This window comes from Excalfactoria chinensis, chromosome Z (assembly GCF_039878825.1).
Source record: "Excalfactoria chinensis isolate bCotChi1 chromosome Z, bCotChi1.hap2, whole genome shotgun sequence".
Classification (NCBI taxonomy): Eukaryota; Metazoa; Chordata; class Aves; order Galliformes; family Phasianidae; genus Excalfactoria; species Excalfactoria chinensis.
In genome coordinates, this window is record NC_092857.1 from 9,391,079 (window position 1) to 9,404,399 (window position 13,321).

The following is a 13,321-nucleotide window of genomic DNA, read 5'->3' on the forward strand; positions in this document are numbered from 1 at the left end:
ACGGTTTCAGCAACCAATATCTGGTTTCCTACTTTAAGTGAAACATGTTGTTGTTTATCTTGAACTACCTGGGGTCTGAAATTCTGAAGAAGCCAATAAGAAATTGTTCTCCAGTTCTATTTCTGTATCACACCCGTAGCACTGCGAGCCAGAGCTGTTCCTTCTAATGAACGTTTTTCTGTGTCATTGAGACACGGGTGCAATGTAACAGGCACAGGAAATCCAAAGGAGCAGTGAATCAAATAAATCACCAGAATTCCAGGGAGAGACAAAGCGACAAAAACCAAACCGCTACACCGCTCTTGAAGAACTGCAATCTGCAGCAGTTAAGAAAGGTCCTTGCAAATAACATCACTGAGCTGAAATGTCAAATATTAATGCAATTTGATGAAATTATCCCACATAAATCCCAGCCAGAATGCAGCAAGTTGCTGCCAGGGGAGGGACCTCGCTCCTGGCTGAGATGAGTGTCCCTCTTGGTCCCCAGCCTGGTGAGCTTGCACATGAAAGTGAGTCGGCACAACAGCTGTTTGTGCTCCTGCTTTTTCCAAGAGCGGTAAATGAACAAGCCCTCTCTGCACTGTGAATCTGTCGGGTCTAATGGAAGGCCAATCCTGATTTAGAGTCAATTTGCTTGGAGCAAAGAAGCCTAAGCACCATAAACATCATGAACATCAAAGGAAACTGAGTGATGCTAGTGTGATACAAAGGGCTGTTACACAGGCAGACAAAGGATTCTGCTTTAGTATATACAGCTATTTTTAAATTGTCTTAAACTACTTTGTTGCTGGTTTGCAACCTGAAGAGGTACCCAAACCAAATGGCTGTGGGGGTGCAAGCGGCTGCTTCTGCTCTGCTCCATTATGCACCTGCCTGCAGGAGTGGCAAAGGCAGCACTGCACCAGGGTTGTTCCTCATGTGGAGCCCCTCTGCTGCAGGGCAGTGGCACTGAGCATCCATTCATTCCCCATACACTCAGCCCTGTCAGCACTCACACAGACAGGGACAGGGTGAGCATCCACATCCCCAGGAGTGTGGTTCACCAGCTTAGACCAGCAGATTTGGTGAGATAGCAGCAAGCATTCATTGCAGTATTGCATGGTTATTAAGCTGTGTCGTGGGGCAGCTGAGGTAAGAAGACTTTTCTGCATTGCATCAGCTGAGTGCCCAGCCCTGGGGGATCTCATTAAAGGCAGGCAGCCTGCTCTGGACCACCAGACCAAAACAAGGTACTGATGGAGACTTGTTTCGAGCTGGTTCAGCTGTGTTGAGAAAGCCAGAATTTTGCAGAGAAAATCTCATTGAGAGCAATGCCAGATCTCCCTCAGTGGAGCATCCTACATCCGCTGCGCCTTTCTCTATGGCTCAGCTCCCTGCGGTGCAGAAAGCAAGAAGACACCAGGGAGCTCCTCAGCAAAGAACTTAAAGATGAATTCACTGCTCAGTAGCTTGGCTCTGCTTGTGTGCCTTCCCCATCCAGTCTCTTGGAGATGCTGCAGGATGAGTGGAGACTGTGAAACCTTTACGAAAGAGAGAGAACTAATGGAATATTGCTATTTCTGGATCTGCTCAGTAAAGAAGCTCTTCTGTGGTACACAGCATGCCAGTGCACTCTTAAAAATAAATAGGAACAAGGATATTAGCAGAGGAAGCGTATGTGGCCCCAAGACCATGACTCATCGTGTTGAATCGACCAGCTGAGGTCAGCACTTCTACTTATCAGCTCTTAGTTGCAAATATGGTGATGGGGACAGTGATTCTATTACTTACATTTTACACGCTATGTAAAATACGGCAGTGATTAATGTCTGTTACGAAGGCAGTGATCTGGCTGGATGTGCTGTTTTTAGAATTTGGAAGCTATTTCAAGGTCAAGAGGTTTCGTTTTCTTCCTAAAGTGGGTTTTCAGCTGGCAAAGTGGGCTTCGTACAGATTTCAATGTCTGTATTTACAGGCAATACAAAAGTATTTTGCGCTCTCATCAGCATCCAAAAACGGAGCCCAACCGCAGCCTGTTGAGAAAACGCCACTAATTGCACTGCCACAGCCACTGATATCCTCTGAGCACTGTAGGGCTGTGAAAGCATTGTCCGTAAGTTGACGCCAAACAGGAGGCAGTTTTGACTAAGATAGAAAATGTTTCGATAACGTGCTGCTGTTTTTTCTTTTGGTATCCCAAGTTCTTGGCACAAAGCATCTTCCTCTCCAGCCAGCCATTGGTTGGTGTGGGCAGGAGCCCCGTGTTTGCTCATGCATTGCTGTGCTGAAGCCCAACCTCAGGCAGATGGTGGGAAACACCTCTCCGAGGAAGGCCCATTTCAACGCATTATACTGAATGGAAATAATCTTTCATCCCTCATGTCTTATACATGAATTGTTGCCATTTTGTGTGATTTTTTTCCATTCTGGTTTTACTTTTGGTTAAAACAATGAAATAAAAAGTCACAGGTAATGCTTGATGGGAGGGCAGCATCGCTCACTGTCAGACACCCAGAAACCCAGCTGAAATGCATCTGTACAGGAGAAAAATACCCTTCGTTCCTCTGTTTTTACCAGGAAACCATAGCACAAGAATAGGATGAGCCCAGAGCAGAATAACAGTGTTCCCTCCACCATAACTATGTGGGGATAACTGTGTTTACCCCCATTTCCCAGCAGAGCTAACTCAGCCCCATCCTGATGCTGCCCTTCTCCTCCACATGGCCCCCGGTGCAGGAGGCTGAATGCATCTGGCAAAGAAACCCCCTGGGTGAGGCAGCCTGCCCTGGGGCACGGCCCTGGGAGCAGCTCCATCCATGCTCAGCCTGCAGCCTCTTAGCAGTTGGACTCAGCCACCAAAACATCCAAAACCTCCTCTAGGAACCCTGTAGGGCCACAGTAATTACAGGCACACTGCAGCGCTGGTGGGGCTGTGCTGTAATTACCATGAACTAAGATAAAACCCACCAGCAGGCTCCCAAGCTACTGAGACCATGGCTCCGCTCTGCTGGGCATCACTTTACACAGCTGCATCCCTCTGTAACCAGTGTCAGCACCGTGTAGGGTTTATCCCACCTTACCTGCTCTCCAGTTCTTCTCTCTCTTCTATCTTTTTTCTTTTTCCTTTTATAACTGCGGGCTCCTGTATGAGACATTTTTTGTCGAGATTTTCCCTTTCTAAAGCCTTCACTAGACACCACTTCCAGGGTTCACACTTACGGATTTCATTATTTCCCAGTGAAATTGCACACACCCCTCTCCCTTGAGCATAGAGGGAAGGTGATTTACCTGCTAATGTCAGCCTGATAATTCTGTGCTTAGGCTTGAGGCATCCTCTGCGGCCGTTTCTCCACTAAGTGCTCGCTCTCTTGAATTTTTCATGCCTAAGACATCTATGACTAAGGCACCCAGAAAGATTATTCTTTTTTAAATACAGGTTAGCTACTCTTTTATTTGATTTGTGTGGGTGTTATTTCACTCAGCGCTTCGGCGTCTTGTGACCCACTTACAGGCTGAAACAGGCTCCCATGAACTTTCATGTCTTTATATTCGTGTTGCTCTGAACTTACAGAAAAACCTCCGAGGCAACCCTATCCGTGAGTTCTAAATCCGAAATGGCTCTTCTCAGCAAATGACTGCAAATACACTACAGCAGCTCAATCCACCATTTGCGTGAGCCATGAGGGCCAAGTGGGATCTCAGCAGTGTTTATGGTGCTGGGCTTACCAGGAGGGATGGGAAGCACCAGGGGCTGTCTTGAGCATTTTTAGCTTCATGAAATCTCACGTCCTACATCCAAACGGGTGATGGAAGCAGCACGGAGTCTATCTGGGATTCTCCCACTCTCCAAAGCCCAGATGCTCCTTGCCCACCCCAAAATCTTGCCCCAGGCAGGAGAGAGCAATGGGTGACCACCTCACACCAATACACCTTTGGAAGAAGTTCAGAAGAAAGGAACTTCTACCCCAAAACAAATGTCATTGTGTGGAGCTCCGCTGGAGCCTGGCAGTTTTATTTTCCTGGTATAATCATGTCAGTGTGACTTGTCTACTCTTCTGTACTGATATGCCCTTAAGGAATTGAAGCTGTTCAGTCTGGTTTTGAAAACATTGTGAAGTGACTTAATTACAATATAAATGCATCTTCATAGGGAAAATAGCACAATGTAACAGCTGGGAGTTACACTCGGAAGACCAGCCTTAGAAATGTAGGACAATTGCATGATATCAGCACTGATTTAACCCTGTACAAACAAAACTACCCAAGCATGAAACAGAAGATACGCAAGGCTCCCAATCTCTTGGTGTGCTCAAGACATCAAGGCAGGACGTCTCACCAGAAAGCCTGATTTAGCCAAAACACAGGACACAGAGGGGGAAACAGATACAGGATTTGCTTAGGAGATTGGATGAGACTCGGTCCCCCTCGTCCTTCAAGGTCTTTCATTAGCAGCCACTACACAAGCAGCTGTGACCTCAGGAAGGAACCCAACTATTTCAGATAGCAATGCAAGGGAAGCCATGGCTAAGCAGAAATATCCCAGTAACTCTCCACAACCTGGGATATGGACTTGTGTGTTCTACTGTGCATTTCAGTGCTGAGTGCTGCAGTGTGACAGGTCGCAGAGGAAAGCTAACGAGTCACTTACTGAGAGAAAATACAGGAAGGAGACCAAAATTTGCCTCTTCCATACTAGAAGTAATGAGCACCAAAAGGTACTGAATGCAGAACTTAAAAAGTCCAGGTCACATATTAGAACAGTGAGCCGTCTAAATATGAGGCCCTTCCTGAAACATGCACAAGGTCAGCAGTGAAATAAAAGATAGCTGATTATAAATGACCTCATGTCCAGATAGAAAAAGCCATTAAAAGAATCACTATCGTTGCCTCACATCAGCTGTGACTCAGTGCAGACAGAAAGCAAGAATGAAAGTGCCTGTTAGTTCCTAAAAAAACCTAGAACACCTACATGGTTTTTAATTACACAGCTACGTGTGCATTTAATTAAATTAAAAAACAATTACCACAATTTACGATATGAATCAACACTTCAGCCAACTGTGATTACAGCTGAGTTTGCTTTTTGACCCCTTTTTTTGTTGATACTCCTGGCTGTTAACTGGTCCTAGCTGATGCTTCTCATTATAGCAGAATTCCAAAGGGGAGCAATTTCATGGGTGCTCCGGCTGTTTATTTCTGGAGTGACATGAGCCTTTTTCTCTTCCTGAGGGGGGTCGGATGGAGGTGGCAATTTGATTTTCGGCTTTAGTAAAGTTGATCTGAAAATGATGAGATACCGAGAGCCTGCACTGAAAACCACGATGTGAATGAGAGCCTTGTGATACATGGACCGGTACACGAGGAGAGACCCCCACACGAGAAAGAGATGGTGCTGCAGCACTAAGTTCCACGATGTCCATTCATATGTATGGATGGGTATTCAATAGGGAAGGCAAGTACTTCACTGGTGTGGATGCATAATTCTGTATTTGAAGGAAGTGACAGATGCATATATCTGCTGAAAATATCCTAGAAATTCACACTTCTGCAAAACAGTTTCTCACTTTCTTTTGTTTAGCAGCAGTATCTACAATAGGAATCCTTTCCACACAGGAGACAAATGCCTAAAGTAGATAAACAACTACATAAATGACGCTCATGGACTTGAATGGCTTTTCATGTCTTGGCTTAAGCTATTAGAGCAGCCATGGCTGAAGACGCAGAACCTTTCTCCTCAGCAGACACCTAGGGAAGTTCAGCAAGGAAGACTGGAGACAAGGCTGGCTGTGCTACGCTCCCTGTCCCACAGACAGGCAAAATCTTTGTCTTTTCTCTGACCCAAGGTCCTCCTTGAGCCCATGTGATTTCTCCTGGCTGGAGGTCAGTATCACTCTCAGCCCCCTGGGTTAAACCCATAGGTTTACCTCAAGGATCTCCACGCTTCCAAGTTGTGTTTTTCTCTGGCTGCCCCCTCCACCCCAAGCTGTCAGGGCTCTAATTTAAGTTTTTCTGTCAATTTACATCAGCATTTTCCATGTTTGATATTTATTGTCTCCCTCATTTCTTGGTGGATCCATGGCATTCACCCATGCAACTTGCATACAGACCTGCAGGCTGAGGTTGCATGTTCATGGGAGAGGAGACAAGCCTGGAGGACAGCAGCCTGAGGGGCAGCCTGGGCAGTTGGCTGCTCATCTGAGACCAGCCAGCAGCACATCTGCATGCTCCAGGGAGCCCAGAGACAGGTGGAAGAGCTGGGAGTTGTCTGACTGTACAGCCAAGGGGCTGAGGGCTGAGCAGTCTTGAATCCCACCATTACCATAACCCCTCGGGGTGAGTGCTTGGATTTCTGAACTCTTTTCAATGCGGCTGATAAAAATTGCCCGCAAGACATGCTAAGAGCAGGATAGTCACCAGCCTGCTCATTCCTTTAGTTATCATCTAAGTGATTGCTTCTGAAGATACAGCTCAATTAAAGATGGAGCGATGGGTGCTTCTCTCCATCACCGTGAAGGGCAAACAAAAATACACCACGCATTTCCGCAGCTTGCAGCTTACTTAAGCCTTACACGGAAAGTCAGACATGCATGAACCTGGCAGCGTATTCTCTATGAAAGACAGGGAAAAAAAGAGGTTGCTTTAGCAACATCAAAAGAAGACGGCCTTCTCTCACAAACAAATGTAAGAAGTTAGCTTAAATGCCCATCTGTAAGCACTGTGTACAAATTCCCCTGCAGATCAGCCCACAAAAAGGGGATCCTGTATCCCTTTGGCAGAGTGTGTCAGGTTTGGGTATACTAAAACAAGCGTAAATCTTCAGCTAGATCACTCTTAGTGCTGCTGCCCAACATCAGGCAACATATTTGCAGCAAGCAATTTATTAGTGCAGCAATTTCAGCTCCATTTCCTGCTTGCAACACATCCAACAGTCAGCCCTCAGTTGTTATTCCCAATGTGTTTATAATTCCATTTTATTCCAGCCTGTTTTATTTGTATGTATTCCAGCTCACGGAAGGTCACACGCACTCCCCATGTCAAGCACAACCGCTCGCTCCCCAGACGCGGTGCTTTCCTGGATGACTGGAACTTCTGTGAGCAGCCTCTGTTCCTCTCCCACGCAGCCGGGAGCACACCCGACATCTGCAGGGTGCTGACCAGCGGTGCTTCAGCCCAGACCCCCTTATGCACAGCTCTCAGCTTCCTCCGCTGTGCTCACAGAAAGGCATCGGCCCTAAACCTCTTCCTGGTGCACACGGGACAGGATCCCAGTAAGAATAAGCTCCAGTGGAAGGTGCCTGGGTTGATCGCAGGGCTGTCACGGCTCACAGTCCGCCCGGTCCAGCAGCAGCACTGCACCACCAGAGGCAGCAAGACTTCCTCACCTATGGCCCACGGCCAAATCCATTTTCACACGGGTGTGGGCCAAGAGCAATAAGGCATGCATCCATAGGAGATCTTTTCGAAACGCCGCTAAGAACGTTGCATAAACTGCCTCAGGAACCTCGGGCCTTTGCAGGAGGGGAAGACCTTTTTGACCCATTTTTTGTTCAGGTATCCCTGTGACTTCCCCATCAAGTTGACTTCTCTGTGTTTGAGGTGGGTTAGTGTGAACTGCTGCCTGGTTAAAAGACCTGGGTGGCTGAATTCCTTCCCCAAGTCCTCCGAACGCAGAGATTTTAATGGTGAGTAGGCGTTGTTCTGCTTAGCGTTGCAAAATGTACCACATGGCTTAGGCAAACCTTTCAGAAGTGACTGAGGTCCGCAGGAAATTAAGGAGTCAGAACAGATTCTTAAAAGCTGGTTCTAACATGATTCCATTTGAAAAGGCAGAGAACAAAGAAGGACCCACACAGACACTCTGATAGTGGCAAAGCAAGATTACAAACCCTCTGCCATCTGACTTCACAATAGGCCACTGAAGGCTTCTCCTGGCATCCACTGAGGGAAAAAGGAAAAAAGGGGAAATGTACAAAAGGAAGGAATCCTGTCTGCATCCTCACTGCAAGATAAATTGAATAAGGAGACAGCAAGTCCTCGGAACACTGACTCAGAAACAAGATCTGCTTACATGACAGAAGTGGCAAAAGTCACATTAGTCAGCTGCAAGCCCTCCCTCTGCTGCATGGACAGTAGCTTGCTGCTGAAGCGAGCAACGAGCAGCGTCAAGGTAAATTAAATCATTTTTTCTGTTCATCTTATGAAATCATACCTTATGAGCTATACCAGAAAGCCAGCTGCTTCAGTTCAGCCACAGAGCCAGCGAGCTCAGACAAAGCTATTTGTTGGAGGGGAGGCCGCTCAAACCATCATCCAGAGAAGAGGTAAAAGCAATTCTGAGGACAAGGTGATGGAAAGCTGAGCTCAAGGTGGCTCTCAATCTGAAAGCAATAATAAAAGATTAAAATGAAAAGGCAAGACTGACAACATCTGAGGCTGGAAGTCAGTACAGATTGTTTGTGAGCACAAAAGAGGAAGTCACCAGGATACAGAGAAAAGGAGCAGAAGACCAGGTGCCAAAGTCAAAAGAGAAACAGCGAACTGCCTCAAAGTTCAGGTAGGTTGTGGGGAGGAAAAAGGGAAAAGAAAAGCGATGATGCCACAGTTTTTCTTTCCCTGCTTTTCCCACTGTTGTTTAAGCCAGCTTTTAACACAAGTTTCTCCTGCTTCCAAGTCTGAAGGCACTTCTTCAGCTCCTCACAGACTTCGTGTTGCTGCTCTCTAGAAAGGAGAAAACAAGAACTGACGGGAGGAAACTCCAGATGTTGTCCAGAGCACAGGCAGCGGTTCAGCCCTGGCTTCTTCCCACCCAAAGAGCCTGCCTTTCCACACAAGGCCCCCTTAAATCTCACTTCGATATTTAACACTTAGAAAGCGCTTGGCTGCAGCTCTTGAGTAAAAACACCATTGAACACATTAAGCATTGCTACAGCACAAATGAGTCGTTTGCAAGAAACGCGTGCTTCTCTGTAAGGACAGACACAACAGGCTCTGATACCGTCAGCGCTGAAAGCCTAGTTTACATGGAATTGATGCTTTAATGGGAGCCTGAAAAGTTCTATTTCCCAAACTGCTTGAAGACCAAAACCTTAACACTTGTGAACTACCCAACAATCGAGTAAAAAATCCTTTGGGTATGACGTGCATGTGATACACATTAACCATTTGCAGTTGATAGCTTGAAAGGGTGCTTTATTTTGATTGAGTACAGATTCAGTTCACAGAGAACACATCAGTTAATACATATCTTCACTTTGGAGGAGAAATGGGCATGAACACAAGCACTCAGTCACCAGTCTTTGATAGCCAAATTATGCGACTTGTACCTTGAAAGCATCATGCATGAAAGTTTTCACCAAAACCCCATAGAGGAGCACTGTGGTCATCTCTAGAAACACAGAGGTAAATCTCAAGGACTGTGAAATTAATTGCATGTGCATACGTCACTCGTGAATTTACCCTTCCTTTTGACATTAAGGTGGAAGTGTATTTTAAGAGAACGAGTCCCTGAATAACATCTTTCCCCTTGAGGTTCAGGTTCTTCAGCCTACAGCTAGCAGCCTTCACATCAAGCAGCCTGTGAGAGCTGGAACCCAAGCAGCCAAAACTCCCTTAAAACCACCTTTGTGGCAGCCAGCAGGAGGAGGGGCACCTGGATCTCAGCAGAACAAAGCAGTCTCCGCTTTATTAGAACCTGATATAGTAATGAAGGCAAGGCTGTTTGCCAAATCAGCCCCTATTAACCTTCTGAACTTACCGTCACTGTTAGCCTCAAGGTTTGGAGGCACTTGGACTTGAAGACCCCAAAGCTCTTCTATCTCCCCCACATACCCAGCTTCATATCAAGCAATCTAGCAGAAGATGCTGTCGCTCTTCACAAACCACTCAGCACTGACACCAAGTCCCCTTATCACACGGGTTCTACCTTGGAGGAAAAGCAAGGTGCTAAGCACTGTAGGCAGTTCATATCTGTGTGTGGGGGGGGGGAGCGGACAGTTAAAGAGGAGTGACATATTTAGACATGCTGGCTGAAAGGCAGACAAAAGCCCTGAATGTGGGGGAACCTAATGTGAAACATGGCAGGAACGCAACAAGTACAGAACGAAGGTGAATGATGAGAGGGAATGATGAAAGATGTTGCCAGACCAAAACATTTTGTTCCAACTTTTCGAAGCTGCTTTAGAAGCTTTGTGCACTCAACCTGCTTCTGAGCGCTCCACTGCCTCTCTGACTTCTCCAACTAATTTATTCTCTCCTCTCAAAGAGCTACAAAATACAAGAAGGCATCACCAGTGACACAGTGAAAGCAGTGGAACAGCAAACACTACCAAGCACGGAATGTGCCTTGTAAGCTGTCAAAGAGCAACACAGTAATCTTCATTTTTCCTCCACTTACAACAATCAAGGCTTGAAAATGTTTAAAATAATTGCCTAAGCTGCAAGTTCATGCCCAAGCTCCTCGAAGTTTTAAACAGCGTCTTGCAACTGAGAAAACACTGCTTATCTTTCTGTTTGCAAACCAGGGTTTGAAATACTTGACTTTCATCTTTGTACTGAATGAACAGAGTGGTGTTAAAAGTTGAGGACCGTGTCTTCAAAACCTTTACTAAGAGATGTAGGAACGACGAATTCAGTTTCTGTTTTAAACTAAGCTACGTGAGCATCCAAATGATTTGAAATGAAGTGCAAAATCAAAAGTCCGGTCACAGATGAGGCTGCAGAGCTGTGCCATGACAGAAGAGGCAGTGGACAGGCACAGCTGCACACTCACAAGCTACCCCTGCCTGCCTCAGTCATGAATGCTGCAGCTCTGAGCAATGCTGCTGATCAGGTCAGTTTGATCTACGCAATATAAACTCACCCTTTCTAATAAGAAGGATATGAACTAAAGCTTTCAGTTAAGCAATAAAACCTTTCTAATTAGCAACAGAAAATAAAAATGACATGCTTGCTCTGTTTCAGGCACTTTCAAGATCATAGTTTATTTACTGTAGGTAAAAAGCTAGTATACAGATTAAGAGATCCCTTAAATTTCAACTCTACAGTTATACACCATCTAGTATTCTTGCTCTGAATATTAACCAATAACGTTTCTAGACACCTGTTAGCCCCGCTATAAATCTGCGTTATGAGGAAAAAAATATATAAATCAATGCTTATTTGTTCAATGCATAATATTTACATTGTGAAACCGGTGGGAGATGTAACACGGAGTGGTAAAGAGGCAATAAACTTTAAAAAGCCTAAGTCGTATACATTTGTTGTTGTTGTTTTTCCCCCCACAATAGTGTGCTAATCAGCATAATCGTATACGAAAATTAAAATGAGTGTCCCATTACAGAAATCTTAATCATCCGAACCGCAGCCATTACTTGCAAACCACTTACATGCAACACCTGCTAGGGCTGACTTCATTTTAAAATGTAAAACAGACGATGACATTTAGACAAACATTAACTTGCGTACAAACAAAATTAGTAACTGCACTCAAGAACTGTGCTGGTCACAAGCCTCTTCCACACAGGAGGGGAAAGAAAAACAAACACCTATCCGTGACAGAAAGTGGTCTCTTTCTGTACACTAATAATCAAAGGCAATGTACAGACTGAGAATATCTGGATGGCAAACTCTGTAGACACCAGAAACAAAAAGCTTTCACATACATGCTCTTTATAAGAGGCCTTTCTTTCCAACAGATGGCAACGACTGACAGCAAGTAAGGGGCACCAGGCGTACAACTAAACGGATCTTGCAAAATACTAAGATTGGGCAGTTGTTAATATACAACTTGAACTATATATACAAGATAATGGAATGTATTCCATCCTAAAACTGGTTTATGAAACAACTGGACCTTTCTACACTAGCCTTGTGACTCACCTATCATCCTAATGAAAGTATAAGTACACAAGATACTTACATGAAAAGTAAAACTTATCGGGCATCCTCACAGGAACTATTGACGAAGCTGCTTAACGCAATTTCTGCTTTTAAAGTAATTTTGTTAGACATAACTGAAATAGAAGTCTGTGTGTAAAATGCCCTGACAGACACTTCAACATAGAGCTTTGGTGATTTAAAAAGGCCCTTTTTGATCTGTTATGAATCGTACTGTAGAAGTACTGATGCATGCACACATCTGTGTCATCTGAGACTAGTGATCCAATTGCATGCACATTTCCTCGAGGTGCTTTCCATGTTAAACCACTTCAGTAACAATAAAATGAAAAATAAGAGTAACCAAAGTACTTCAGATAACTCCTACTTAACAGGAAATGGAATGCCAATATGGCAGTAAAACGGTTTTCTGTTGTTGTTTTAAACAGGAAGGTCTCTTGTACCAGCAGAATCCTGTATACAGATGCACAGAGAAGGAAGGAATACACCACTTATAATCCCCATTAAACAAGAGCTGATTCATCATGTGAGAAGGTACAAATTACAGAAAATATGAATAGTCAATAGAAGAGAAACAACTGGTTTACATAAAAGAAAAGAGAACACTTCAGTCTGATTGCAGTTATTTTGTGAAAGCTGCTACAACAGCCCACAGAACCTCATTTGTGTTGGCTTTCATACATTCAACCTCAGGGTCTAAATCCAGAAGCTGCCGCACTCTCTTTGTGGCTAAATCATACTGCTCATCCAGAAGGGGGGCAAAAGCGTTCTCCAGAACATCTGAAGCATGGGCTAAGTAAACCAGTGCCAGCAAGCGCTTGTCCATGCGGTGGGGGTCATTCACCCATTTGTCAAGAACTGCCTCCTGAACCTTCTTGATGAGGCGCTGTTTGATGTTGTTGTTGGTGAGAGGATGCGTAGTCATGTCAAAAAGAAGGAAGTTCTGTTTCTCTGTTGTCAGTACACCTTTTTCCACTAGATTTTTAGCTAACCGTTCACGGACATTTCGTAACTGGTAGTGCAACTTTAACGGGTTCCATGTTTCACCTAAAAAAACAAACAAAAAAAGCTAGTCAGGCAAAAACTAAGCTGAACTGCACAGTGATTACTTTTCCCTGTGGTGCAGTGAGCTGTCAAATTCATACAGCTGACTACTACAGTAAGATAGTGTGGGCATGTCAGCATTTCTCTGATCTCTGACCTATCCAGACACGTGCATAAGGACAGAAACCATGAGAACAAATTCGAAGAGTTTCAGGGTACATTTAAAGTTGGGATTAAATGTTAGCTAAGTCATGCCTTGACCAAGAATACAATAAATAAGCACCCTTGTACTGACGGAGAATAATCATAAGAGTTTTAATAGTAATAACAAAAACATTTATTATTTAGAATTTAAAAAGCACTTCCTCCATCCTTGTCCATTTAGAACAGAGTAGATGAGTTG

The 13,321-nt window shown here is 44.7% G+C and overlaps 1 protein-coding gene across 1 annotated transcript in view; it reads right to left on the bottom strand.

Moving 5' to 3' along the window:
- Positions 1-9,158: 9,158 nt before the first annotated feature.
- GOLPH3 (golgi phosphoprotein 3) overlaps positions 9,159-13,321 on the bottom strand; it is a 38,861-nt gene continuing 34,698 nt past the window's right edge. The window contains exon 4 of the mRNA XM_072360111.1: positions 9,159-12,921. Coding sequence (XP_072216212.1) covers positions 12,497-12,921 — 425 coding nt within the window. The 3' untranslated portion in view covers positions 9,159-12,496. The remainder of the gene's footprint in view (positions 12,922-13,321) is intronic.